Here is a 27927-nt window from a genome sequence, read left to right as displayed (position 1 = left end):
TTATAATCTCTTATAATCTGGAGCCTCTGGCCATATACATATAAAGCATTTTACAAAACGAACTACACTATACTATCTCTGCTTCAAATGAAAAAATATTGAATGAAGGGGAAAGGATTCATGCACATTATATATATATATATATATATATATATATATATATATATATATATATATATATATATATATATATATATATATATATATATAATAAAAGAAAAGAAAAACTATACATGGCTAAACCTTATCGTTAGATGTTAGTGACACCTGACACGCCAGAGTGCCCGAAGTGACAGAGCTGGAGTAATGTGGAAGAGTGGGGGCAGAACACACACACACACACACACACAAACGTCCTCCACACGCTCAAATTCGAAAGTCCTTTGTTATGGAAAGCATGGGGGCCCCTGAGACGTGAAAGAGAGCGAGAGAGAGAGAGCGAGAGAGAGCGAGAGAGAGAGATGTAGGGGATGAGATGTAGGGTCCGCTCACACTGCAGTCTGATGAGCTCATCTCCAACCCATCACTCGTCTTACAAGCACTCTCAGACAAAACAATCTCCCGTTTCAAATGGTCTTGAAGTTTGATGTAGCAAAACATCACAGCTCTGAAATATAAACTGCGTTATTTATATAACGCAATTTTCGCACTCCTTTAAATGAGACATAACTTGCGCTCTAATGGAGCGAATCGTGAACCCTGAGGAGCGCCACTCTGCCTGGTGGGAGGAACGGCTCTGACTGATTCCCGAAGTCAAACGATGTTGTCATCCTGCTGCAGCCCTCGTCAACGGATACCTCTGATACGTTGTATGACCTGTCCCGTGTGCATGAGCGGTGCGTGGGCGAGAGAACAAGAGAAAGATGCTGCTAATAGCTTTCACATTAATGCGAAAGTCTCTTTTAATGCTCTGATTTGTTCATTGTGTATCAGCAGACAGCCCATGACACAAAGTACGGAAAGCTAGACGTAATCAGACTGATAACCTGAAATAAAGCTCACGTCATGTTAGAGCAGATCAGTCAGAGTCTGAAGACATCAACAGACCAGTGTTTTGAGGAACGGCACATTAAACCGATCTGTATATTATGCTGAGAGGGTTGGAGGTGCAGGCTGGTACAGGTGCAGTGTGGGTAAATTTAATAATCACATCTCTGCAGCTGATTTAGAGGAAGTCCATAATGTTTGAAATACATTTTACCCATAATTCAACTGACTGTTTCCCAACAAAATAAACACAAAGGACAAGACAATAAATTAACTTGGACATTGAGGGTAAATGAGTAAAAGCCAGACATTTCCAGTGTATAATTACATTAAATAATTGCTCACATGCTCAACTCATGACTAAATAATTCTTTTGCGATGTGTGATTTTTTTGTGTGTGTGTGTAAAAGCAAAATCAGGGTGAAAATTGTCGCTTAAACCCAGCTTAACACAAAATTTATTTCCTTCAAAACGGAAGAGGCCAAAGTCATAGCCCTCACACATTCAATCAGCTGTTACAAGCACAAGGAACTTGTATTCCAATGACATGCTTGATCACTTTTGTACCAGTTAAATACACTTCTAAAAGTACAGCAACTTTCTTGGTTCCCTTGGCTGTAACCTGAGGCTTTTGTTTTTACACAGTACCACACTTCTGACTCAAAAAATAACCCACTAATGAAATGCGAACTAGTCTTCTCTGTTTCAAGTAATTCCATTTACACAAGCCAAAGCTTGGATTAAATTGATCATTGTATTAGTCACTAAGGTTGCTCTTAACTGAGCACTAATATTGTCCAGCTGCATAATTGTTACACCATATGGTCACGGATCATGCCAGACCATGCTGCATGCAAGCCTCAGAAGCACTGGGCAGTTGCTGTGGTGTGCGAATGGATGCACCAGATCACCAAAGACTGCACGGTTGCAGGGGCTGATGTGGTCATTATGGATGCTGTATCCTCTCATTAATCTTCCCATTAATTAAAGCTTTTGCACAATGCCACGTGGACTATTGCGAGCGGTGTATCGCTCCTTCGGTTCGGTTCTGTGGTTTTCCCTAGTGCATATGCACACACTGCTTGCACGCAAAGGGAAAGCCACGGCAGCACGTGACCGTGTGTGCTGTAGACAAAAACCACATGCACTGGGCTCGGATAAGTGCTCCCTAACGGAATAGGGACACAGGCCAACCTGCACCCACATACAAGGAAGCTCTGGTTACTGGAACCATTATTTTTTATTTCTCCCAATTCAGCCAAGAATATATATAAATTTAAAACAAAACAAAAAACACAAATAAATACAATAAATGCAGATATGAAGAGTGGTAAAAAGGGTCCTTGGTGAGTCATAAGTCTTCAGAAAGGATATGACGGACACGGGCACTTCCACAGGAAGACTCTGTGACACACAAACCCTTAACACGCAACAGCACATGCAATCATTTAACCAGGGGAAAAACGTATGTTACAGTATATAATCCCCCATCATGGAGAATTAGAACAAAAAGACACATGCGACACGCTACTGACTCATAACCAAAATGTCATCCTGCACGCAAAAGCTCAGCAGTCATACAGAGTTAAAAAGCATGTCTTTCTAATTATCAATGAAAAGCATATGCAGGCTGATTCTGCTATGAACTGTTTCACATATTATTGCTAAATTGCTTATATCTGTTTTTTTTTTTTTTTAACGATACAAACAGGTCCTGAGACAAATCCCTGTGATGTCACTTTTTCCTAAAAGCAGTACCAAGCTTCATACATCCAACTAGATACATAAAACAAAACACACCATGTGTAGCTACAGGAAAATAATCAACCTCACACCGCATCACACCAGCTAGTCATTGACCAGTAAATTGCACATGCTGCATTTTAGTTCTCTTATACAACAGCAGTTGGGCAATGATGTGGCTTTGTATTTATTAAAGAACAACACATGTCACTTTCCATTCATGCATAGTTTCACACAATATTGTGGAACGCCTGTGAAACAAGTTAGTTCCTGGTATCGCTTTCATGATAGCAGCATTAACCATTCTCTCTTTAAACTCTCTCAATGTTAAGAACATAAAAACACACCTTGTTATGATAGTGACAAACCACAAGCCTTCATCCTGAAGATTCTCTCATGTCAGAAAACCTATAGTTACACTTTCAACCTCTAAAAGCAATGACAAGGTTCACCATATAACCAACTGCACAGATTTCTTGTATGTGAAGGGTCTCATCATCCAGGTTATTACACAAACAATAACATTCATCAGAACGAGCGTACTGATATAAACCTGTGATCTGCTGAAACTACTGTCAGGGCCACGGTTACAGAAAATGAATCGACCTTCTGACCTATTAGAATTGAGCAATCAATAGGCACAAGCTGAAGATAATAGAGGAAATGAGACTGTTTTTTGTTGATGATCGACACAGAAGTGGTGGTGGAGGAAACACACAAGAAGGCTACACACAAGCGCCCATAACATAGTGTCTATATAAAGCAGGACTCCTCACTATTCATTACTTACATCCCTTCTGCACCTGTGATCTCAGATGGTAATACAGTGTAAAAAGCATGACTGGCTAAAATTCAAGGGAAATGACCACAAAGTAAAATCTGAGGGGAAATCCTTAATGGCTTGGAAATGGTCATATAGTGCGCATAGGGTTTACATTACAATATATACAAGCTTAAACAAAAAGGTGTTGTCTTAGCCGGAGCAGCCTTGTGTTATTCTACCATAAATTAATCCACACTCAGAGGCATAGTGGTTAGCATGACTGCCTCGCACCTCCGGGGCTGTGGGGTTCGATTCCCGCCTCCATCCTGTGTGCTCAAGGGTTTCTTCTAGGTAATCCAGTTTCTTCCCCCAGTCCAATAACCTGAGGCTGATTGGCATCTCTAAATAGTCCAAAGTGTGTGTGTGTAAATATCTCCTGCAGTGGCTTGGCATCCCCATCCAGGGTGTCCCCCGCCTTGTGCCCCATATCCCCTGGGATAGACTCCAGGTTAAATGTTAAATGAGATCAGGTTAAATCAGCTCAGGCTCTCTGCCATCCAGTGTAGGATAAGTGGCACAGAAAATGGATGGATGGAAAATCCACACACATTGAGTCGTGCTCAGTCATTTACTTCAAGAGGAATGAACACAAACTTTATATCTATCAGTGTGCGTTTTTTCTTTTTTTTAAATAAACGCTTCACAAGACTATGTAGAAGCAAAGAAAACATCTAGAGCTAAGAAAATTGCTCTTTATTCCATTAATCATGTATGAATACTAAGCCTAAGACATGTTCAAGCCTTCTTAATCCTTGTGTATCTCACATTATCGTTATTAGATAAGATGATCATTCATGTTCAAAGACTTGAGTTTTTTTTTTATATATTCATCAACAGAGGTATTGAAAGTAATCAGTTTGGTAGAGCACTGTTATATTTTAACAGTGATATTGATCCCATGTGCCTGGAAGAGCAGCCAAGATGGCAGCCGAGTGGACAGATTTTCCTATAAGGACTTGGACATCAGAGTTAGTAGTGACAAAAGTGATGGCAAGACTACACCTGTGCACACACACACACACCTTAAAAAATGTGGCGACAGACAAACACAAAAGTCCTCACCTTCAGAGCTGACATTACATTAGGCACATCTGATTACAGAACATTCAGCTTGAAGATGTACAACTAATCCATCCAGTCGTGTTGTTTCTCTTCTTTGTACAAATACAAAAGACCTGAGAAACTACTCGATTAAAGAGAGCACCCACATACAGGAAGACCTCTTTGCACATGCACAAACACAGACACATTCACACCCATGCAGCACATCGTAAATGCATGAACTATGCAGATCTACAGGAGTAGTACGTAGAGTCGACCTTTAATCGGTGAATATGTGGTTACTCGATCAGTATATATTCATTCGAACATATAGATGTTCACTTCTGCAGTCATCGTTACTGGTCATGTTGCTTATTTCAAGTTTTTCTGCTTCAGTTCATGATGGGACCAGTTAGTGTAAATGACACATTCCTTTGTAAGGTTTCATTTGTTAGGCAAAATACAGCAAACCATCTGTTCAAGGCTTGTTGTGTAAACTCGACAGTTATGTCTACTCAAAAATAAACTGGAAAAAAAAAAACCTACACAAGTATGAGAAACTGAGCTACAGCTTTTATCTGCACTGAAAACCTTGAGTCACACAGAATCCCTATAGGAAAGTAATTAGGACGAGGCGTGCACACAGTGTCTGGTGCCCTTCAGCCGCAAAGTGAACTTATTGAGAAGTAATTATGAAGACGAAACAGTGTGCACTCTGCCTCTGCTTCTTCAGGCGTGTATTTTGAGATCAGTCACACTTTGAGTCAGCTGCTGACTATCAGACCTGCTCTCAATTCCTCTTCCCTTCTTTTTTAACACCAATATTTTCCATCTCAGGGTGGCACAGCAGTGCAGCTGGTAGAGTTGCCACATCAACACCACCCGGGTTTCCGGTCACATCTAAAAACTCCGCTTATTGCCTTTGTGGAGCGCCGTATGTTCTCTCTGGGTCTGTATGGGTTTCTTCTGGGTTGTCGGGTTTCTTCCCTCCTCAGAAAAAAAAAAAACATATCAAGTAGCTGGACTGGCTGTGTTGATTTGTACCTGTGTCTGAATGAGTGTGTTTTGGTATGGATTCTGTGATGGACTGTGATCTGCAAGTGGTTCTTGCTTAACCTCTCATTTCCTCTCTGAAGGAAAAAAGACAGAAAAAAGAAAAAGAGAGTGCGCTCCACTGGCTAAGCATGGGGCTTTTGCCAAAGAACTTTTATTTTCAGACTAGCCGTGAACTCCAACGACATGACCACAGCATGGACGTCGTAATCACAACTAGCCACTGATCCACAAGTAACTCGTGTTTTTTTTTTTTTTTCTTTTTTAAGGAACTAAACACCACAAAAACAAGTCAACTGCACTGCGCAGGACACCTCGAGGCATCACAGCTCACGTAGACCTGTAACATTTCAGGGGTCATTAGGTCTTTTTGAATGAGTGCGCACTTACTGTTGAATATGTGCACTTAGGTTTTGAAAGGTTAGCCAGACTGCTTTGTCTGCGTTTTGTGTGTTTTATCGAGTGGTATTGGTTCGCTTACCTTGTCAGGCGCTGTGGTTGAGGGCGCTCCCCGAGCTTCCTGTAACGAGAGGACAGGAGACAGAAAACGTGAGGTACATAAAACTGATACCAAAACCACAAAATAAACACACAACAGTATACAATTGTGAGCAAGGTACCTGAGAAACCACTTGAGTCCTGGAGCACATTTACACAGAGTACAAATAAACGTTTTTTCTTACACAGATCATACACTTAAACAATCCTCACTGTGACTGGCAAACACACACACACACACACACAGCTGTTATGGCGACCTTGGGACCGTTTGGTCATGTGACTGTGTATAAACACTAACAGGTGGCTCTGACTGCTCAATCCTCTCATTACTCTTCCACGGACAGCAGCACTGCCAAGCGACCATCCACTCACCGCACTCTGCGAGCCAAGCACATCATGCCAAACCTCACATCTCAATCTCTCCAGGACTTTGCTTTGCGTTTCTACTCACATCACCCATGCGATCACAGAATATGATGTGGGATTGTGACACACACAAAGATTTGTGACTTAGACAACAGGCAGCGTCTACGTGCCAGGCTTTTTTCAACCAGTGGGAATCGAGGTGCCTTTTTCCAACCATGTTTCTTATTTCTAAAGTCTGAACAAATCTGATTCGGTTATTAGGGCTGGGCAGTGTGACAATATAATGCTGTAATCGTAATGTGCTCACTGGCCACGTTATAAAGAACATCTGTAGCCCTGCTCGGTCATGCAGTGATCTAAAATCAGCCAATGATGTGGCGACAGCTCAGTGCAGATCCAGCTCAAACACTTCAGGTAATGTTCACATGATAATCCAGAATGGGGGAGAATATGATCTCAGTGACTTTAGAAACCCTGTGAGCAGCACTTCTGTGGGAAGAAAAACAAAGCCTTGTTGAAGAGCTAGGTCAGAAGAGAATGGTGTAAACCGACAGGAAGGTTATGGTAATACAAATAACCACTCTTTAGAACTGTGGTGAGAAGAAAAGCATGTCTAAACATATGAACACTCGAAGTGGAAGGGTTACAACAGTGAAAGACCACACTGAGTTCTTAGCCTGTCAGCCAGGATCAGCAGTCAGAGGCTAGAGTGGACGCTGAAACTGGACTGCTGAAGACTCGAGAGGGGAAAGAAAATGAACCGGTTTCATTTTTACCTGTAACTACTACACTAATAATACCAATCAAATAACTGACTGATTTATGCAGCTGTACATTCAAATCATCTATGACAGTCAAACATGGGGATCTGTGACGAACAGCCAGGGAAAACCCCAGACGCTGGAAACCCAGACGCCGTTTCATATGTCAGTCTTTGGCCCAGATATACCTGGGGTTTCTTTCATTTAACCATATGACTAAATCTTGAAACCACAGATCATCAAAGCAAAGTGATTTATAGGAAATGCTGTCGTAATTTAAAGTCAGATTGCAACCAGACCACTCACGACATCATCTGTTTAAAGAGTAGGACTGTGGTGGTCACTAAGCTGGGTTTAACTATGGCATTAAACGTCTTAAAAATGTGCATTAGATGGCAGGATGTAGTTCAAAGTGTACGCCATTTAATACTACAACAAACTCTGGCCAATTGCCTGAAGCGGAATTATGCTATAACCAATGCTGCTGTAATTATTAGAATTATATTACAGCCTGTTTGACTGAGCACTTGTGAATATGTTTCATTCTATCAATATGTTACTACTGTAAAGCTCAAGAACTTGCATAAAGGTAACATCGACCTAAAATGTATTGTTTATATGATAGAAATGTAATGTATATAGATAAATTAGCCGGGTCTGATAGCACATATTTATCTAACATGACTGATATTTGAATAATGAAATAATACTGATGTTTTTCATGAAAAGGGGTCAATGAATGAAAACGTGAGAATCGCTGGAGCTCTGGGGTTTTTTTTGTAGCTGATGTGTACTGTAGAGTTAACTCTAACTACTAATTCATATACACTGATCAGGCATAACATTATGACCACCTGCTTAATATTGTGTTGGTCTCCCTTTTGCTGCCCAAACAGCCCTGACCCATCATGCACCGTGTATTCTGACACCTATCTATCATTAACCAGCATTAACTTCTTTAGCAATCTGAGCAACAGTAGCTCGTCTGTTGGATCGGATCACACGGGCCAGCCTTCGCTCCCCACATACATCAATGAGCCTTGGCTGCCCATGACCCTGTCACCAGTCCTTCCTTCCTTGGACCACTTTTGATAGATACTGACTGCAGAGCTGCAGTTTTGGAGATGCTCTGATTCAGGCTTCTAGCCATCACAATTTGGCCCTTGTCAGAAAAATCCTTATGCTTGCCCATTTTTCCTGCTTCTAACACATGCCACACTAACAGGTGCCATGATGAGGAGATCATCAGTGTTATTCACTTCACCTCTCACTGCTCATAATGTTATGTCTGTTCGGTGCATCTCGATCTAATATATATAGTCTTGTTTAACTATTATATCTTTTAATAAATTTGTCCGACTATTTCTACTCTATGCAGTCGTATTTTACAAAGCCCTTCTGTCTTACTGCATCTTGCAATGAAATTCTACAATGTTATACATTGTGAAAGTCAATTTGAAAATGTAGTGCTGGTTACATAATCAGGTCTGGTGTTAAAACTGTAAGAGGGTCCGGTGATGACTAAACTGACAGGAGCCTTGACTCCTGAGAGGTGGTGGCTAGAAGACAGGTGGAGACTCTGAAGGATTTGAAATAGAAGAGAGGAGAAAGAAATCAATGGCTGAATCTTCCCGGGCTGCTGGGACTCAGACAGACAGTCTGAGGGTCATGATGAGAAGCCGTAAAAGAGAGACGGACAAAGGCAATGGAGTAGGAGGGAGGATCGGGCATGCGTGGAGGAGAATAAGAGCGAGATAAGAAAGGGGGGAAAAAAAGAGGCAATTAAAGGGGAAAAAAGGAGAGGGGAATGAAGCTAGACTGAGAGCAAAGAGCTACACAGAGGAACACTGTGTTAGAGAGAGAGAGAGAGAGAGAGAGAGAGACAGAAGAAGGACAATGTGTGTTAGATGGTGTGTAAGTAGAATAATTATAGAGCCAGAGATCAATACGGTTCCCACAGTGAAACACTGATGTTTGAGTGGATAATGGATTCCAGCCCGCTCTAGACAAACGCTGATGCCCACATTCAGCCCTCTAAAACAAAACCGATAAGAAGCCGTTCATTCATGTCCAAAAAGTAACATGTATGGATGTACAAATCATGTATGAATAGGAGACTAAAAGAACCTGAGAGAAGCTACTCTGTCATGTAGAGCGGAGCTAAATGAATCGCAAAGATGGTATGGGAACAAAGTTAAACAGTCAGAACAAAACTTTTGCACCAAGATATAAAGAAAAAGATCTTTCTTGGGTAATGGGTATGAATAAAATTCAAGGGAATGCTACTAAAAAAAAAATAAAAAAAAAAAATAAATCATACTCATCAAGTTAGCACACTGTAGCCGAGTGACGAATACAGGATGTGGGTCTAATGACAGCATGAAAAACACAAATACTTCACTTCTGACACTCGTTCCTACGAAGAAGCTTGTATTTAAAGTCGACATTAGAGGGGAGGGAAAAAAAAGTCACGCGTGCATATCAGATAACATGAAGGTTCTTCATAATGACTCACAAAAACCAGATATGAAGTCAAAGCAAAAAAAAAAAAAAAAAGCTTTTCTTTTTCCTTAAATGATCAGAATACCATGATACTGTACACCGACATCCGTCCTGATGAAAAGCTTGATCAAGACGTGTTTACTCGCTCTAAAATCCACCCCGCGAGGATGTTCAAGTCATTAATGAGCTCAAATTGAATTACAAGGTGTTAGCATCTTATTAAATTGTGAGAGGAACGAGTGTGTGCTCTTGTTACCATGATGAGTGCCATACTGGAGAAAAAGCTTAACAAGAGGAAAAAAGTCAGGGAGGAAAAAAATAATAATAATAATAATAATTTTTTTTTTTTTAAAAAGGCACTTTAACCTTTTTCCTTTTCTAGTGCTTGTGGAGAAACATTTTTGCTCGTATTGAAGCTATTTGGAGAAATTGGTTCATTTCAGCTTGCAGGGACAAACAAGTCCTTCCCCTTCCTTGGCTCACATGCATGCTGATTAGAAAGTGTCAGGAAAAAGAAAAGGAAAAAAAAAAAAAAAGAGTGCAAAGATGGCAGACAGAGCCGTTTCCTGTTAGTTCAGTGAGATCATATGTTGGAGCTTTCTGTCTGTCTCCTCTCAACCACAGCCGTCCTGCAGGAAACGTTAACTTAAAGCTTAACACACGTATCAGGGAGAAAGCAGCCGGCACATGGTGTTCCTAAAGCTCTCACGTCTCAGGAGAGAACACCAGAGAGAATTCGGTCACACTCTCTCCACACAAAGGCCGCGGCAGTAATGAATGTAACTGCAAGGAAAGTTGAGAGGGAAAGGGGGGAGAAAAAGGAAAAACAAAACATAAGGCTAGATGAATGGCAGCTGGCGACATTTCCCCCGGTGAACACTTATGAGAGGAGCTCAATAGAGGAAAGGGAAGTTCTGTCGGAATTGTGTGTTAATCTGTTTTTCTGCACATTATCCATTTTTGCTTCCTTCCCTCCGGTCCTACTTTATCCCATAGCGCCAAGAAGTAAAAGTCCCAGTAACACAGTCGTCTGCTCGATTGGAAACGACTCGATAAACACAGTTTTTTTTTTTAGGTAAGTTGTGTGATTGTTTTTGTACCATTTGTATAAGATGATATATTTATTACAGAGTGGTTATGGTGATGAGATTTGACTGGGCACTGAAACGGGTTTAATCCAAACCCAAGTAAGCCTTTAAATGATAACAAACCACTTCTAGCAGTTATAATATATAAATTATAGTTAATGGATGTTCAGTCAGAAGAACGTTCAGGAAAAATAAATAAATAAATAAATAGTCCAAATATTATTGTACATTTTTGAAGAATTTTTAGGTGCAGGAAATAAACCTCTGCTGAGATTTTTTATTCAGTTAAATGCTTTAATTTTCCTTTACCTTCAGCATCCACACTCGCCATGAGTATTTACTTGGGTTTTGGATAGACATGTACACATTTGGCAATGTTTCTTAGAAAACAAGCACACACACACACACACACACACACACACACACACACGGATGCACAGACACAGAGACATACACACACACACACACAGAGACGCGCACAGACAGACACACACACAGAGGCAAACAGACACAAACATAGACACAAACACACACACACATGGAGAGACACTCACACACACAGGGAGAAAAACTCTTTCCAACTGTGTCAAACTCTTGTTGATGTAACCTATATCCACTCCCGCTGGCGGTAAGAGGATATATAACCCTGAGGTCATTATACCAACATGAGCTTTAGTGTCATTATGGGTGTTGACGAGCTAAGTGTCTATATTAAGTGATAATAGGGGTTTCCCTCTCCCTTTTCCAAGAGGAAGTGAGCGTGATGTAATGCCAGCACAAGCCAAACCTCTGACAGGATGAGCATTTCCTATATCAGCACTAAGATCACATCATGCCATAAATCAGCCGAATCTCAGCACAACCATGTGACTGGGACATTAATAATTACAAACGGAAATAATACAATCAGCCTCCTAGAAAATGCTGTGAAGGATGATGTGATCCCACTTCATAACATCGCATCAGCTCCATTCTATGCTCTATTGGAGGCTTTTTAAAACAACTGCAACTGTGTCTTGATTAATTTGCTGTAGCGCTCCGTGCTGTTCAAGAAGTTCTTATTGAGTTAGTGGATAAAACACGGCACAGCTGAGTGAAATTATACAGATTTAAACAGCCTTGTAATGTGTAGCCATGAACAGCCATTTCCTCTCCTGAAGTTACACTGATCAAGCATAACATTATGACCACCTGCCTAACATTGTGCTGGTGCCCCCTTTTGCTGCCAAAACAGCCCTGACCCATAGAGGCATAGACTCCACTAGATCCCTGAAGGTGTGCTGTGGTATCTGGTACCAAGATGTTAGCAGCAGATCCTTTAAATCCTGTAAGTTGCGAGGTGGGGCCTCCATGGATTGGACTTGTTTGTCCAGCACATCCCACAGATTGAGATCTGGGGAATTTGGAGGCCAAGTCAACACTTCAAACTTATTGTTCGGCTCATCAAACCATTCCTGAACCATTTTTGCTTTGTGGCACGGCGCATTATCCTGCTGAAAGAGGCCACAGCCATCAGGGAATACCGTTTCCATGAAAGGGTGTACATGGTCTGCAGTTTTGGAGATGCTCTGATCCAGTCGTCTAGCCATCACAATTTGGCCCTCGTCAAACTCACTCAAATCCTTACACTTGCCCATTTTTCCTGCTTCTAACATCATCTTTGAGCACAAAATGTTCACTTGCTGCCTAATATATCCCACCCACTAACAGGTGCCATGATGAGGAGATAATCAGTGTTATTCGCTTCACCTGTCAGTGTTCATAATGTTATGCCTGATCGGTATATCTGTAATTTGTCTCTTTATCTGTAATTCGATAGATAGATAGATAGATAGATAGATAGATAGATAGATAGATAGATAGATAGATAGATAGATCTGTCTTAAATTCAAATTTACCTGGTTGAATCATTCTTAGTGTCATTTAATCATGTGTGATGATTATGATGATAACACCTATTTATACACTACCTAGAAATACACTAGGATGAGACCCCTTATAATGAAAGAGTAATTCAAAAAAAACCCCAGAAAACTGTTTAACACACTCTTGATTTATTTCAGTACTTATTTGAGACCCAGGTCTGGCACACGCCCGTCACAACCACAGCTTATATACTGGTTACGGCAAAATCAAATCAAAAGTCTTATAAGAGGCTCGGACAAAAAAAAAAGCACCGAGTGAGTCAAAATTGTGCAATAATGATTGTTGGAAAAAATATATAAAAATAGCAGGGGACGCAGCCTGAAAACCGATACTGAACAAGATGTTTGGTGTTTGTTTTTTTCCGGTTAGATCACTTATCTTGAGTTTCCAGGGGGACGTTAGTGCTGTAAAGGCAGAGGCCCTGACCTGAGTGTGTGTGTTTTTAAACATCTTGAGAATCAAGAGTGATGAGATGAGAATTACTGCCTTTACAATTCTGCATCAAATCTGTACCAAGTCTCTACATCACTGCTGATATTTTGACAGCTGTGACTGATACAGTAATTAAGATTTTCACTCTCAATGTCAAAAAAATATCCTGTTCTAGCTAGACAACACTGATCTTTTACTGCCTGTGAAACTAAACACTAAGGAAAAAGGGGAACTGAAAATTTTACCAACTGAAATTTGCAAGCAGAGGAATGTTTAAAAACTCCGCACACATGCACAGAAACACGGACGCATACAAAGAAACAGAGACAGACACACGCACGCATACACACACCCACGCACTACATAAAACAGCCCATCAAGCTCGGGGTTCGTGTTTGAACACTGGTACTTTGACACCACACTGAGACGCATGCTTCTGAGAAACGCTAAAGCAGAGGGATCGAGTAAAGAATGTTGACCGTGTTATCGAGTAAACTGATCTAACCTGGCATTCACTCTCGTTTTGTCTGCTCCATCACTCCTTACAATAGCCTATGGAAGTATATGATTACATTACTCAGTTATACTGCAATGGATCGAAAGCTAAGATTCACTACAGGAAAAGAAGGTGATGATTATTCCTCAACAACAAAATGCATGTAAACGTTCTTCATTCCTCTCTACATGGAGATTTGTAACACATTCGCATTTACAGTAGAGAGAAATATTTTGAAATTCTATTCAACTGCAAAGAGAACTACCACAGGTCTCACTTTCTCACGTCCTGCTTTCACCCACGAAGGCAAAACAGTGGTGCTCTTCAATACACACTCAAACACACACAATAGATATGAAGGAAAACATCTGCACTCTCTCGTGCACATTTACTCATCTTTCATCATCTCTATTGCACACCAGTCTGTGCAGCTTGCCCTGGGATTTAAATCAGCAACATTATCAAACAGAGACAGAGTGGATTTAAAGTAGGGATAACGTTTCAGGGCCTCGGGGGATTGTCCTCACTACTTACACAACTGTCATTACCACTGCTGCGTGATGTGAGTTTGTAGTGTGAGGCTTAAAGGAAAAACCCAACGTGGGCAGAGAAAATGTAGCTGATATTGTGTGTGTGTGTGTCTTTAGTGTGAAAGTGTGAATTACACCGTGGTGGTGGGCAGTAAATTAGAAGCATATCCTGCCTGTCAGGTGCCTGCAGGCAGAAAGATAAATTTCTAAGAGCTAACCGCTGTGACTACATTTTCAGTGGTGGCTCATTGAGAAATACCATCTTCCTGATGTCACTCAGCGATACGAGCTCAGCCTGCCACCAGAAGCAGTTTGACACGTCAACAGCATGGTGGCTTCGCCTACAAAATTTCACCAAACTCCAAAAGTAAACTGCGATTTTTGTTAAACATGTGCCTGAAATACATACCACAAAACATTTGTTAAGAACGGTATGGAGTAGCATAAAAGTCTAGCATCTGACTAAATACCTGTCGAGAAGTAGTTACTGCAATCTGTAATCAGTGGCATCATGTGTATCAGATAAGTTAAAAGAAAAAAGATAATATTAAGTTATTACTAGGTTATTAGTAGTCATTAATAACTTAATATTATCTAGAAATATTGGAATTTATGTTACTGTATATAATTTTTTTACAGAAAATACAGGGACAAAAATCCACTTCAACATGAAGATAATCTATGTGCATTGGTTTCAACAAAAAATTATTCTCATTTTTCAGAAAAATTCTTTTAAAAATTAGTATTCTCCCTAAAAAAATATAAATGCCAACACTGACACCTTATGAAACTTGTTCTCAAGAGTTGCCTGGGGTATGAACATGAGGTCACACACATCACATCATTTGGTCATCTATTACCAAAGAACTTTCACCACAATAGAGCTGATTGTTAAATTACATTTTATATATATATAAAAATGCACACACAAAACACAGTTAAAAATACCTTTAAGGAAAATGTGTCATAAAAGGCTGCTGGTAAAGGAGGGGGAAAAAAGCTCGGTTTACCTCAGAACTGCAACGATCAAGTTGCAAATTCAACTGTTAAATGCCACTATCATAACTCTGCACGGTTAAATGCAGAACCTGAACTTCACCAAGCATCATTAGAATTACAATTGGCATTGTGTTTTGTGGTTGGATTAGACCAGAGTCAGTCATATACACCCTCAGCATGTTTCCATCACATAAAGCTGACTATAAAGGGGGAAAAAAGCAGCTCATATACTCTGAAACCTATGGAGGATGCTCAGTGATATTTTGTGGCTGGTGGTTCAAAAGTTCTTTAGAGACTGATAGTATCATGATTCCTGTCAGTTCCAGGATAGCTGCTAGCAGCTTCAGACTTGGCTCTCTCTCTCTGTATCTCTCTCTCTCTCTCTCTCTCATATATATATATATATATATATATATATATATATATATATATATATATATATATATATATAGTGTGAGACAGAGACAGATTATGTGTATTAGTTAGTTTGATGTGTATCAGTGTTTTACATGCCAGAATTTTTTTTTATCCAAACAAAAGATAACACAAACAAGCAAAAACAATCCAAATGCAAATAATGATTTTAATTATGATATACACTATATTGCCAAAAGATTTGGGAAATCTGCCTTTACATGCACATGAATGTAATAAGGAGTTGTCCCGCCCTTTGCAGCTATAACAGCTTCAACTCTTCTGGGAAGGCTTTCCACAAGGTTTAGGAATGTGTTTATGGGAATTTTTGAACATTCCTCTAGAAGTACATTTGTGAGGTCAGGCACTGATGTTGGACGAGAAGGTCTGGCTTGCAGTCTCCACTCTAATTCATCCCAAAGGTGTTCTATCGGGTTGAGGTCAGGACTCTGTGCAGGCCAGTTAAGTTCCTCCACACAAACTCACTCATCCATGTCTTTATGGACCTTGCTTTGTGCATTGGTGTACAGTCATGTTGGAACAGGAAGGGGTCATCCCCAAACTGTTCCCACAAAGCTGGGAGCATGAAATTGTCCAAAAATGTCTTGGTGTGTTAAGAGTTTCTTTCACTGGAACTAAGGGGCCAAACCCAACCCCTGAATTCAATGATTTGAAGGGGTGTCCCAAAACTTTTGGCAATATAGTTTATCTATCTATCTATCTATCTACATACATAATTCGATCATAATTGGATAGTTGAAAATAACTCTATAGGTTTTCAGAGATTTTATTGTTGTTGTTTTTTTTTTTTAAGAAAACCAAGTATAAGCAAAGTCCAAGTCCTTCCTGTTGTCCTTTACTGTCAAAATACTTTCACAATATGTTATATTTCCACATTACTAACACAATACTAAAAATCTATTGTTAACCAGCCATTGTGGTTAAAACAAAACTATGTTTTAAGTTCCTTTATTATTCAATAATTTACAAAGTACAATGGACCAATTCCTCATGTGGTGAAACATTGCAGGAAAGAGACTGGGTGTGTGCCAGCGCTGCGCCACTGTGCCAACATGGTCAAGGAGCCAACAGTGTCACTGCTAAGCGTGAGCCGTGCCATACAAGCATGCCCCATTCAACTTCCTCCAAAGACATCTGAACGACACAGAAAGAGACAAACATGATCTGAAGATGCGGGCATGTATGAGGAAAACGAGACATGATTAGGATAAACTTGTTCCACGCACTGGGTGACTAAGCCAAAGTGTGCCATATGTCTTTTCCTGGGCTCAGCACATGCTCATGTGTACAAGACTTTTAGGAACAGACTTGGCTCATTTGTTTTTGATGAATTAAGCCAGGTTACTTTGTGCCATATGTAGGGCCTTCCTCGAAATCCAGCTTTAGCATTAAAGACAACTAAATTAATATTATGCCCTTCCCGGGTACATTATTTTACCTATGAAAAGCGGGACTCGCTCTACAGTAGCAGCTCATTCACAGCAATGATGGTTCTTGGGTGTGCTTTTGGCTGTGTGACCTCACTGCACCCTAATTTCTTTCCAACCATCCCTTGGTTAAAAAAATGGTTTATTCATTTCAAAGAGGGAAGTAGCAGTTGGTTAAGGTTGGTTAGCGCGGTGTGCGCGGGAGATAGTGGTGGTGAGGAATCCTCCACAGCTGAAAGACTCTCTGCTGTCCTCCATATTTAATGTATGTAATTTACTAACATACTGTCAAGTTTGTTTAGATTTATCAGTGGTGTGGCGTATCTTAAAATGTTATTGGGTGTTTAAGCACTTCAAGGTTTCAAAACTTCCGACTTCCTCTTTCTGAAGAACGGCTTTCGAGCCATTTCAGTGGGACTTGAAGAAAGCAGAGCAATTTTAAGGACAATTCATTTCAAACCATACCACACCCTCCAGGAAGTAGAAGACATAAAGTGCCCTATTTTGGGGAGCAAAGGGATTACTGAGATGAGACACTAATTTCTGCCTTTAAATACCCTGACTAATGACACAAGGGTGGAGCGCATTGGAAAAGCAATGGCTCGGCATGGCTGGTTCTGTTTTGGCTCGGTCATACCGGGTCGCCTCGGGCTAGGCACATATGGTTGAGCCCACAGCACCAGCTCCTTGTTGTCAAGAGGACATTTTAATGACAGGGAAGAGTCAAAGAAAACACTCTCTCTCTCTCTCTCTCCAACATCAAGCAGGGCCATAGATGTTCCATATGGGTCTTTCTGGAGAGCCGTTTTGCTGCTGGCTGCTTGCCTAAAACAATCATGCATGCAAGCACACACACACACACACACACAAACAAAAACAAACACACCCCCCATGTGTACACTTTCAGAATGTTCTAGATGCTGGATGAACAAGGAAACATTGCTTTGCTTATTTTTATTAGCTTGCCTTGTGCTCCAATTAAAAAATAACACTTTTATCCTACTGGATTTGAAGCTGTCAACAGACTGGATTCAGTTCAGCTGGCCAACAAGTGCAAACATCTTCCTTCAGGCATGAGATTAGAAGAAAAAAGTACCATCATTTGCATCACCATCTTTACATTAATTATTACATCCAGGTTCTGGCCAGACAACGTTTGAAAGACAGTTGGAAGAAAACAATAACCAAAACCCCAAGGCTTTTTTGATCACTGGATTAGCTTTCTAATTTACAATGATTACATTTCATTACATATTATACAGAATGCATACTGGTGGGCGCTGTTTTGTCTATATTGCGTATTTTGATCTGTCCTGTACTGTTTTGTATTGTATTGTCTGTCTTTTTATCTTGCACTGTTTGCACTAGGTTGAACACGTTGCACTTTCAAACCTTCGCTCTGTGTTGTTTTGGAGCTCTGTGGTGTTCTGTTGTTGTATTATGTAGCACCAGGATCCTGGAGAAACGTTGTATGTGTCAGCTATACATGGTTGAAATGACAATAAAAGCTTCTTGACTTGATTTACATAATACATATTCAGCTTTAAATGAAACATAACACAAACCACATGTGCAGTGTGGATCATTTATTAGCAAATGCACAGAATCAGGTAAAGACTTGTGTACAAGTTCATGGGTGCCAGATTGGATGATGTGTTTCCGGGAAGCATTGAAATGTAACTGATGAATCAACATTTTTTCTTTCAACGGTTATTAAAAGCAGCCTGATGGTGCAGCACAATCCCAGTTTCAGGCTTTCGCACTAAATATCCGGAATCAATGCAGGACAGCAAAACCAGCGGTGCTTTTTGCCACCACCATTTTTAATTCTCAGGATGATTTGTTATATTGAAGTGTTATGTTTTGCATTAAATCACAAAAAAAGAAAGCTGCATCACTTTCTGGTCATAACTCAGCATTTTATTTCTTTCCCAAAACCCTTTTCAGCTGCCAAAACATCTGAGCTATTTTATAGTTTTATTAGTTACTTTTTATTGTTCTTTCTTTCATTATTGTGAATATATGAAATTCACAATATCAAATATTATATATATATATATATATATATATATATATATATATATATATATATATATGTATATGTATGTATATATATATATATATGTTTGTATATATATATGTATGTATGTATGTATATTTGCAACTCCAAATTCTAATCTTGACCTTGAGCCTGACCCACAGAGAGTGTATGTGAAGGCTACTTGCATAAGAGAAACATGCCGCTGAATTACACTCTCCTACTAATAAAGTCTTCGAGAGATTCGAACAGTAAGAAATCAAGTAAAACGCGATCCTCTTCGCAGAGGACAGGACTGTAAACCTATGCACTTGCAGTGACCCATGGGAACTTCCATTAGTTGGTAAACAGATGACTCGTGTGCACTAGAGGAAAAGGAAACAGGGAACAACAACGCGTGTTGTGGGGTCCGTCGTCATTCAATATGCGCCTGCTCAGATTCGCAACGGCATCGCCGTGCCTTCTGTCTCTCCACTAATAACACTCATCCCAATCACGCTACCGTGAGATCATATCTCATAGCCTCAGCCTAAGATGCTATAGAACATAAAGAAAGTAAGAGTAATAAAAAACCACATGTTTATCGAGAGGACAGAGAAGAATGAAAGAAAGCAGTTGGCTATTTTAAAAAGTCTCCTCTGACCTTTAGCACACTTGTGGTCTCTAGCAGGGGAAGAGGGGGGGGAGGGGGGTGCAAATGTGAGAGACAGAAGGTGTTAGCGATACACTGTCTGTGTTGCATCCTCACTTGCCATCTGCTTACTACGTGCTGCTGAAAATGTGGCGAGAGGGAAAAACACACATACACACAAACACTTTCAATACACTCTCTTGAACACCTTTATACTCACTGGCTTGCTTTACTCTCTGCTCTGAGTACTGAGATAAGAAGAGATGCCATGAGGGGAGAGCCCCGTCTTATTCTCACTTTGATGCTTCTTAAAGAAACTCCCTTCCTACATCATGGCTCTCTCGGCCTACTGCTTTAATACGTGACGCAACCCAGATACGTGCTCCAATATCAGTCCTGTTTACCAGCTTCGCAGAACCACATATTTTCATCTGCAGCTCGACTAACCCTGCGTCCCAATTTGCCTACTTATATTACACACTAAAAGTGTATACTCTTTCTGTGAAGAAAAAGTATATACTTTTTAGTGGGTAGCAAAAAGGGACATGTCATGTAATTTCAGCTTTTCTTCATTCATTACCATTATATCAAAGATTTGCACCCTTGCAAAGGTGCAAACTATCTTAAAATTCCTCATTCCCTTGCTAAGACACCCTTACCCAGAGCGACTTACAATTTATCTCCATTTATCCAACTGAGCAATTGAGGGGCAGCCTTGATTGGGGCAGCTTGGTGGACCTGGGATTTGAACTCACAATCAGTAGTCCTGCGCCTTAACCACTAAGCTACCACATCCCCCTAAGGTGAAAGCTTAAAAAAAAAAAGGATGCACAGATCAACACTCCAAAAATCTCAGAAATACTCATTTCAACATATACTACTAGACACTCTCGCTCTGATCTCAGATACTGTCTTGGATAGATAGTACGCTTGAGCGGTCAAGCCAAATGTGGGGTCAAAAAAAACGATTTTAAATAAAGCTGTGTACACACCAGTCACTGCACTACAAAGTAGCCAGTAAGGGGTTAGTACTACTGGTTGCCATAGTAATAGCACTGCTTATGTGGCCAGAAACCGGAGGATCTCGGGTTGCTTTGTCACTGCGAGTCGCAGTATGTGTGTGAATGTAGACCCTTAATTACATGATAAAGTGAAAACAAATGATTTGCAAATGAAAATGAGTGTGGGGAGTCCCAGGCATTTAAAAAGCATTAACCAAATGGTGGAAATCACCTTACAGCACTTGGCAGCTTTATCAAGAGTGACTTAAATTGATCTCATTTATAGAACTACATGGTTGAGGGTTGTAGCCTGGGGTTGGCATCTGAACTCACAACCTTCTGATCAGGAGTCTAATACCTGAACCAACTGATCTGAGCTTTATCCAAACCACACAACTCAATAACTCAACACCTGCAACTTGTATCTAATGTCAATTTTATTAAAAACACCTTCGGAGAGTGAAGTCCCTCCTACACAGTCAATACATCACTGAACACATTTAAATAAAGAGCCTGATATCTGAATAGTTGGATTGATCGTTGTACTGTAAATTTGTACTCAGAGGTCCCTGTACTTTTTATTTATTTATTTAGTTACTTATTTACTGTAACAGTTAATTAGGTCCCTGTTGGCAAAAAGTTTAAGAACCTCTTCTCCGGTCTGAAGGGGGGGGTGTCAAAGTGGTGTTGAGGAGAAAAAAAAACCACTCTGACCTTTTGAGACACAGGAACGAGGAACTGAAATAACACTGATAAAATACGCAAGAAGAGACTGTCGTGAAGGTTCGATGAAAAGAAAAAAAAAGAGAGAGAGAGAGACTAGAAGAATGACATAGGAGAATGTCCTTTGTTTTAATCATAACCACGATCCGTCGAAAGAAAGAAAGAAAGAAAGAAAGAAAGAAAGAAAGAAAGAAAGAAAAAGAAAGAAAGAAAGAAAGAAAGAAAGAAAGAAAGAAAGAAAGAAAGAAAGAAAGAAAGAAAGAAAAAGAAAGAAAGAAAGAAAGAAAGAAAGAAAGAAAGAAAGAAAGAAAGAAAGAAAGAAAGAAAGAAAGAAAGAAAGAAAGAAAGAAAGAAAGAAAGAAAAAGAAAGAAAGAAAGAAAGAAAGAAAAAGAAAGAAAGAAAAAGAAAGAAAGAAAGAAAGAAAGAAAGAAAGAAAGAAAGAAAGAAAGAAAGAAAGAAAGAAAGAAAGAAAGAAAGAAAGAAAGAAAGAAAGAAAGAAAGAAAGAAAGAAAGAAAGAAAAAGAAAGAAAGAAAGAAAGAAAGAAAGAAAGAAAGAAAGAAAGAAAGAAAGAAAGAAAGAAAGAAAGAAAGGTCATCCAGACCTCAGCTTACGGTGCCTCTGAGGAGATGATCAACCACTTTAAACTCCTTGTGACACTGGACTGACACTTGAATATTTATTTCTCAAATAGCTGTGGGAGAGCACTGCGCAATCTCCAGCAAGATTTCTCTTTACACAAATGATAGCTTGTTCATGTGCCGGAGAAAGAAAGAAAGAAAAAAAAAAAACAGATGTGAAGGTAAACAAATTACAAAATGGATAAAATAAGCCTGTCTTTATATGTAATAAATGCACTTCAGTGACGGTTAATCCAAAAACTGTAACAGAGCAGTGCATAAATTTATACAAGGCCTGGAACATTTGGCAGTTGATAAGTTTGGTGTTGTAATGAGCATCCTACAAGACGTGTCACTAGAGGGTTTTTTCTCTCTCTCTCTCTCTCTGCTTCAGCACATTAAAGCAAGCCAGACTGTCACAGCACAAAAGTAAATGTCACTGTTTCCAGTTACTAGGCAAACCTATATAAACAGCTATGCAGAAGAAAACCCCTTCACATCCTCCTGCGCCAGAAAGTATTCGCCGTCACTCAGTCACTCCGCAGCGCCGAGGCCTTCGTCTCCAGCCAACACAAACAACTCATCAGCGAGAGCCGTTTGCTGTCCCACACAATCACACAATGAGCATGTCTCCGCTCGGCTTTCTGCTGCAGCCAGACTCGCTCCACTTGTGAGGCCCTCGCGTACGTTTGCGGCTTATCTAATGGCCAAATAATCCTGAATCAAAAACACTGATCGTAACTGATAAAGTAGGACTTGATTAGGAAGGAATTTGTTTAACATCTTGTAAAAAAAAAAAAAAAATGAATAAATAAATAAAACAGGCCGTGTTTAGTTCTTAACATTTTCGGTGAGAAGAAATACAGCTGAATGTGAAGTAGGCTTGAGGGGAATCACTTCATGTTTTCTGAATGAAACATCCTGGATGTTCAAAATCTAGAATTGCTGACGCTGAAGAAAACAAAGTTCCCTTTGCCGGGCTGTAAACGTAGCCAGCACGAGAATCAGGAAACTCTGAAAGTAAAAGGCACTGTAAACAGCGCTCTTCTCCCAAGCTTGTTTTTTTTTTTTTTCCCCTTCTTATCCATGAGCCAAGCCAAAGCAAACACAATGAAGGAACTGGGATTTCTGTCCAGTCGCCCCAGTGTTGCAGAAAACTGCACTTCCCTCATCTTAACTCTGGTTTTGGCTGCACTCAATAAATACATTCTGATCCCCTACGATAAAGCTAATACTATTCAAAACATACCAAGTTCACCCGAGTAAACAGTGTGCTTCGTTTTCTTGGCGTGAAGAGCTCAACCTCACATTTGGCACGGAAACTGGCTACTTCACACCGAAGTTAGTCAAACATCAATACATCGAGAGGCTAATCAATCAAACCCGAGCGGGCTTCTTTACAGTAGTTTAACACGTTTTTGCAGTTGAATTTGACATGCAGACATCCGCTTACATCACAACTGTGAGCTCTAGTGTTCCTGCTCAAATATGCGCACGAACACAAAGACTTTCATGTGGCGAGGGACCAGAATTTACACTGAATGCCAAAGTCGAAGCGTAAGGACATGCTTCTTGTGTGGCTGGCACCAAAAACATCATCGGATTTCAAACCGTCCATGACTTGATGAAGGCTTCGCTGGATTTCCCCTTCAAACGATCATATTAACACTTAATTAAAGGCTTCAGTCCCTTCGCTAACGTTGCATGCATGTGCACCATCGAGCCCTTCGAGCTGAAACTAGACGCAGCTAATGCAACATACAGCTTTTGTTCACGGCTTCCTTTTTTCATCATGACTAACAGCTTTGTTGCTGCTGACAAATTAAGCGGCCAAAAAAAGAGAGACAGGTCACAGAAAGCCAGAAACAAATTTGTCTCCAATTCTGTAGCCTTACACCGCACACCTTTGCTCAGGTAACTGTGTAAGGTGGGGGAGGATAGAGGTCTCAGTCTGTGTCTCTCTCTCTCACTCACTCACACACACTCACCCTCCCACTTTTACTGTCATTCACTTTCACTCTTAAACACACACATACACACAGAGCAAAAAACTAACCTCTTCCACATCTCTCTCTCTCTCTTTTTTTTTTTCCTGTGTGTGTGTGTGTGTGTCTACTTCAGTGTCACTCTGTCTCTGTCCCTCTCACCTTGATACTGGGCATTAGGGAAGGAAAGAGGCCCTGTGGGAACATTTCTCTTTGAACACATCTCACCTCCCTTGTGTAGGGCCAGACCCCAGCTACATACACATGCGCGCACACACACACACGCATATCACCTAAGGGGTATAAACTTCCACAGAACAGCACACCCTGAAAACAAAAATAACAACAAAGACAAGCATGTTAAATCAAATCGTTAAGTCAAATCCTCTTCCCTCGGGGCACGTCGTGCAGGAACAGGTAATTAACACTTTCATGATTCCACACGATGCCGAGATTGCGATCCAAAACAGGTCATCTTTCACTGCTGTGTATATCGGATGACACAATAGGGTGTCTGAATATAACAAAGATTAGAGAGCTTTCTTTCAACAGAAAAAAGGAACACTTGCGTGAGTGTATTCCAGAAACGTGTAGAGTTTGGTTACTTTCCACCAGTACATTGACCACGAGTTGTTTCTTGTCTCACTATGGACAATCTGTCTTTGTCAAAGCAGTGTCGTTTTACTTCTGGATATTATCATAGCAAAGATGTATTTTTCTAGAAAAAAAATAAATGCACTTGCTGAAATTATGCACAAAATATCTTGATCAAAACACAGTGCACCGGTAAACAAAGCGACCGTGATGCTTTGAAATCCGTCATAGACTTTCCTTAATGTAGTCAGTTAACACAACAAATAAGAGTGAGTCCACTACCAAGAAGTGTTTGTTTAGATTATATTACATTACAGGATCATTTGTAAGAAAAGTTAGAGTCGAGCTAATCGGCATGTGATCCTCTTAAGTAATAAAATACTTCTTGGTAGTCAGCTTGAAACTCACACTTCAGTGTGGTAGAGGTGCTGTTCTGATGAGCGCATATTAACTATTACACAAGCCCTCCCCTCATCCCGCTTGGCCCCTTTCTAACACACCGAGGAAAAAAAAAAAAACGTCACTATTGTGGCACACTTCATTTCCCTTGAGCTTTCCCAACCAGAGGAACAGGTGGAAGAACCGACCCTTCGCTTAAAAAAAAAAAAAAAAAAAAAAAAAAAAGGAGCTAAAGGGGTAGCCGAACGCTCAACATCTCCAGCCGTTTACACATCAATATCCTGTCTCATGCTAATAAAGCCTCCTTATGGCCCTTTAATTACATTTATGCCTTTACACCCCCCCACCCCACCCCACCCAAAAACAGTATATGACCCCTCGTCTTTAGTTTTCTTCTTTTCGTGGTTCAGGGACGGGCCTCAGTGGATAAAAATCAGACAGACAGGTGGCCGTTCAGCCAGTTGCTGGCTTCTCCGAGCAAACAGAGGCAGTTCAGGTCTGCTGGAAAACCCCCATACAGCTAGCCCCCTCTATGCTGCTTCTCTCTCTCACTCACACACACACACACAGTCACCTACTGAGCTGCCTAAAGGATTATAAAGGGAAGCAAAGAGCTTATTTAAAAGAACGCTGTGCAGAAAAGAAAAATGAGACTTTACGTTCGATGCATTAAATGCGATGTGATACCGCCTTCTTCCTTCTACAAATAACTCAAGCTACACTGTCTTATGGGATGCCCTAAAATAACTAAAAAAAAAAACAACAAAAAAAAAACTGCTAAATTTCATAATCTCCTTATAAAATCCATGCAACAATGATTATGGAAATGCATTTTATTTTGGAAGAAAGTGTTCGCCTTATTGCTTCGCATGCATCAAAAAACAAGCTTGTGCTCTATGTAATCTGTAAGCCAGTGCTCAAAGGGGGGTGGGGTTTGAATGATGATGTACAGCCTCGAATGGAGAGCAAAAAAGTCTATAACAATATGTTTATAGCCTTAAGTTTATGTTCGACTTACATTATGTTTTACGTCACACCTTTACACGTTGTCACGAAAAAGCATACCTTTTCATGTCAACATTACCTAACATTATGATCAAAATTGATGTGTTTTAATATCAATACTCAGGCAATTTGTAAACACTGTAGAACATAAATCAGGTTTTATATATATATATATATATATATCTACATATATATATCTACATGTCATATTTAAGCTATTAAACCTTTCGGATAGCTTTTAAATCCTTTTCCCATAAGGCAAAAACAAAGATTTGAATTTCATTTCATTTCATGTTTCTTCTACATATCGTCTCTACAATGCAGAGGTTTATACAGTATTCTAGCAGGGATATATTGTATTTCTAGGGCTGTTTCTTCAACCGAATCTCAATTCTAACTTCTGTTATAGAAAATTATATTCATTATTATTCATTACAGCCAGTATAACTGCGACTAGAGAGTGAAATGAACCGAGTTGTGTGTGTACTTTATTATCAGACCAAGCACAAGATAAAGCAAACATAATTCACAACACTGTCCAGTTTTGTTTTGTTTATTTAACCAGTTTAGTAGAGTAACCCCCGCAAAAAAAGTAAAAGAAATAGAAGATTTTAATTTTTTAAAAATACTGATTTTATTAGAGAGGATTGAGCTTTCAGGTTGGAGCCAGTGTTAATGTCCTCACTTGCACTCAACAGTGCGGCGCGACCTCGAGTCACAGTGATAGGGCTTGTTTGGTAAACAACACTCAAGCCGAGAGCACGCGCACGCACACACACACACACACACACCACGTTTCCCCTCACATGTATATGAACTGTAGAAGTAACTTAAAAACACCAGATACACAGCACAAATACCGCCAATCTACAGCAAAGGCGCAAGTGGAGACGAGGCTCCCCGAAACAAAGCCACTGCCCCTGAGCTGCACATCCACCACATATCATTTCACCCATCCCCAGTGTGTGCTGTGAGTGTTTCCCCTTTAGAAAATACAACTCTACTCACACAACCCGTTTTACATTTTTATTACATTTCTCTACTATAAAGCCACCCCCAAAATAAGGGTCTTTTAATGGCTAACTGTTAGCTGGTTAGCCCTGAACTCGCATGCAGGCTCAGCCTACAACGCTGGTCCAATACAAATACACAGCCCATAATAATACAGCGCAGGGTAGCAACAGTCACTACACACGGGACAGAAGAGGAAAAAAAAACATATACACATAAACATGTAGCTTTATAAAGCTAAAAAAAAAACCCCGACATAAAGTATCAATCAATAATCGTGCGAAATATCCGACAGCTGAAGGTATGCCACATTGTTTCCTATCAAAGTAACCTACTTATGAAACAGTTTGGCTCCCGTCTCAGCACCAGCGCTGAATCTCGGACTTACCCTGTCACAACAGGCGCCATCTTCCACAAACTCTCACCAAAACTCCAACACTCGCGAGATCCGCTCTCCCACACCGACCAGCCGCCGAGACAACACAAGCGGACTGGAGATGAAGGGACGAGGGAGACAGAGAGAAAGGGGGCGGGCGGCGAGGAGGGACGGAGGAAGGAGAAGGAGGAGGATGAGGTGGGGGAGGGAGGGGAGCAGAGGGGGGGGGGGGGAGTGAGAGAAAAGGGCAGACGCCACAACAACAGGCGTGGGAAACTTCTCACATCTCGCGAGAGTAGGAAAACTCTCACAATAGAGTAGCGTGGAGCTGAGGTCATGTTATCGCGAGAGCTCCCGCCGGCGCGCCTCGCCTGGATGGTTGGGTTACACCAGGCTGTGGAAGTAGAGCTAGCGCTCCTTTTCTCACGATGAGCC

At 40.5% G+C, this 27927-nt stretch overlaps 1 protein-coding gene across 3 annotated transcripts in view; it reads right to left on the bottom strand.

The window, feature by feature from the left end:
• rbpjb (recombination signal binding protein for immunoglobulin kappa J region b) overlaps window positions 1–27635 on the bottom strand; it is a 46052-nt gene extending 18417 nt beyond the window's left edge. The window contains exons 1-2 of one of the 3 annotated variants that reach the window (XM_058395545.1): window positions 27505–27635; window positions 6129–6167 (exon numbers count right to left, since the gene is read on the bottom strand). In XM_058395545.1, coding sequence (XP_058251528.1) covers window positions 6129–6167; window positions 27505–27524 — 59 coding nt within the window. In that variant the 5' untranslated portion in view covers window positions 27525–27635. Of the gene's footprint in view, window positions 1–6128; window positions 6168–6267; window positions 6349–27451 lie in introns of those variants that run through there. The other 2 variants (XM_058395547.1, XM_058395546.1) reach the window with 2 other exon arrangements.
• Window positions 27636–27927: the final 292 nt, after the last annotated feature.

The sequence above is a fragment of the Hemibagrus wyckioides genome, linkage group LG07 (genome assembly GCF_019097595.1).
Source record: "Hemibagrus wyckioides isolate EC202008001 linkage group LG07, SWU_Hwy_1.0, whole genome shotgun sequence".
Lineage (NCBI taxonomy): Eukaryota > Metazoa > Chordata > Actinopteri > Siluriformes > Bagridae > Hemibagrus > Hemibagrus wyckioides.
Note: the sequence above shows the minus strand (reverse complement) of the source record. Positions and strands in the feature narration are given on the sequence as shown.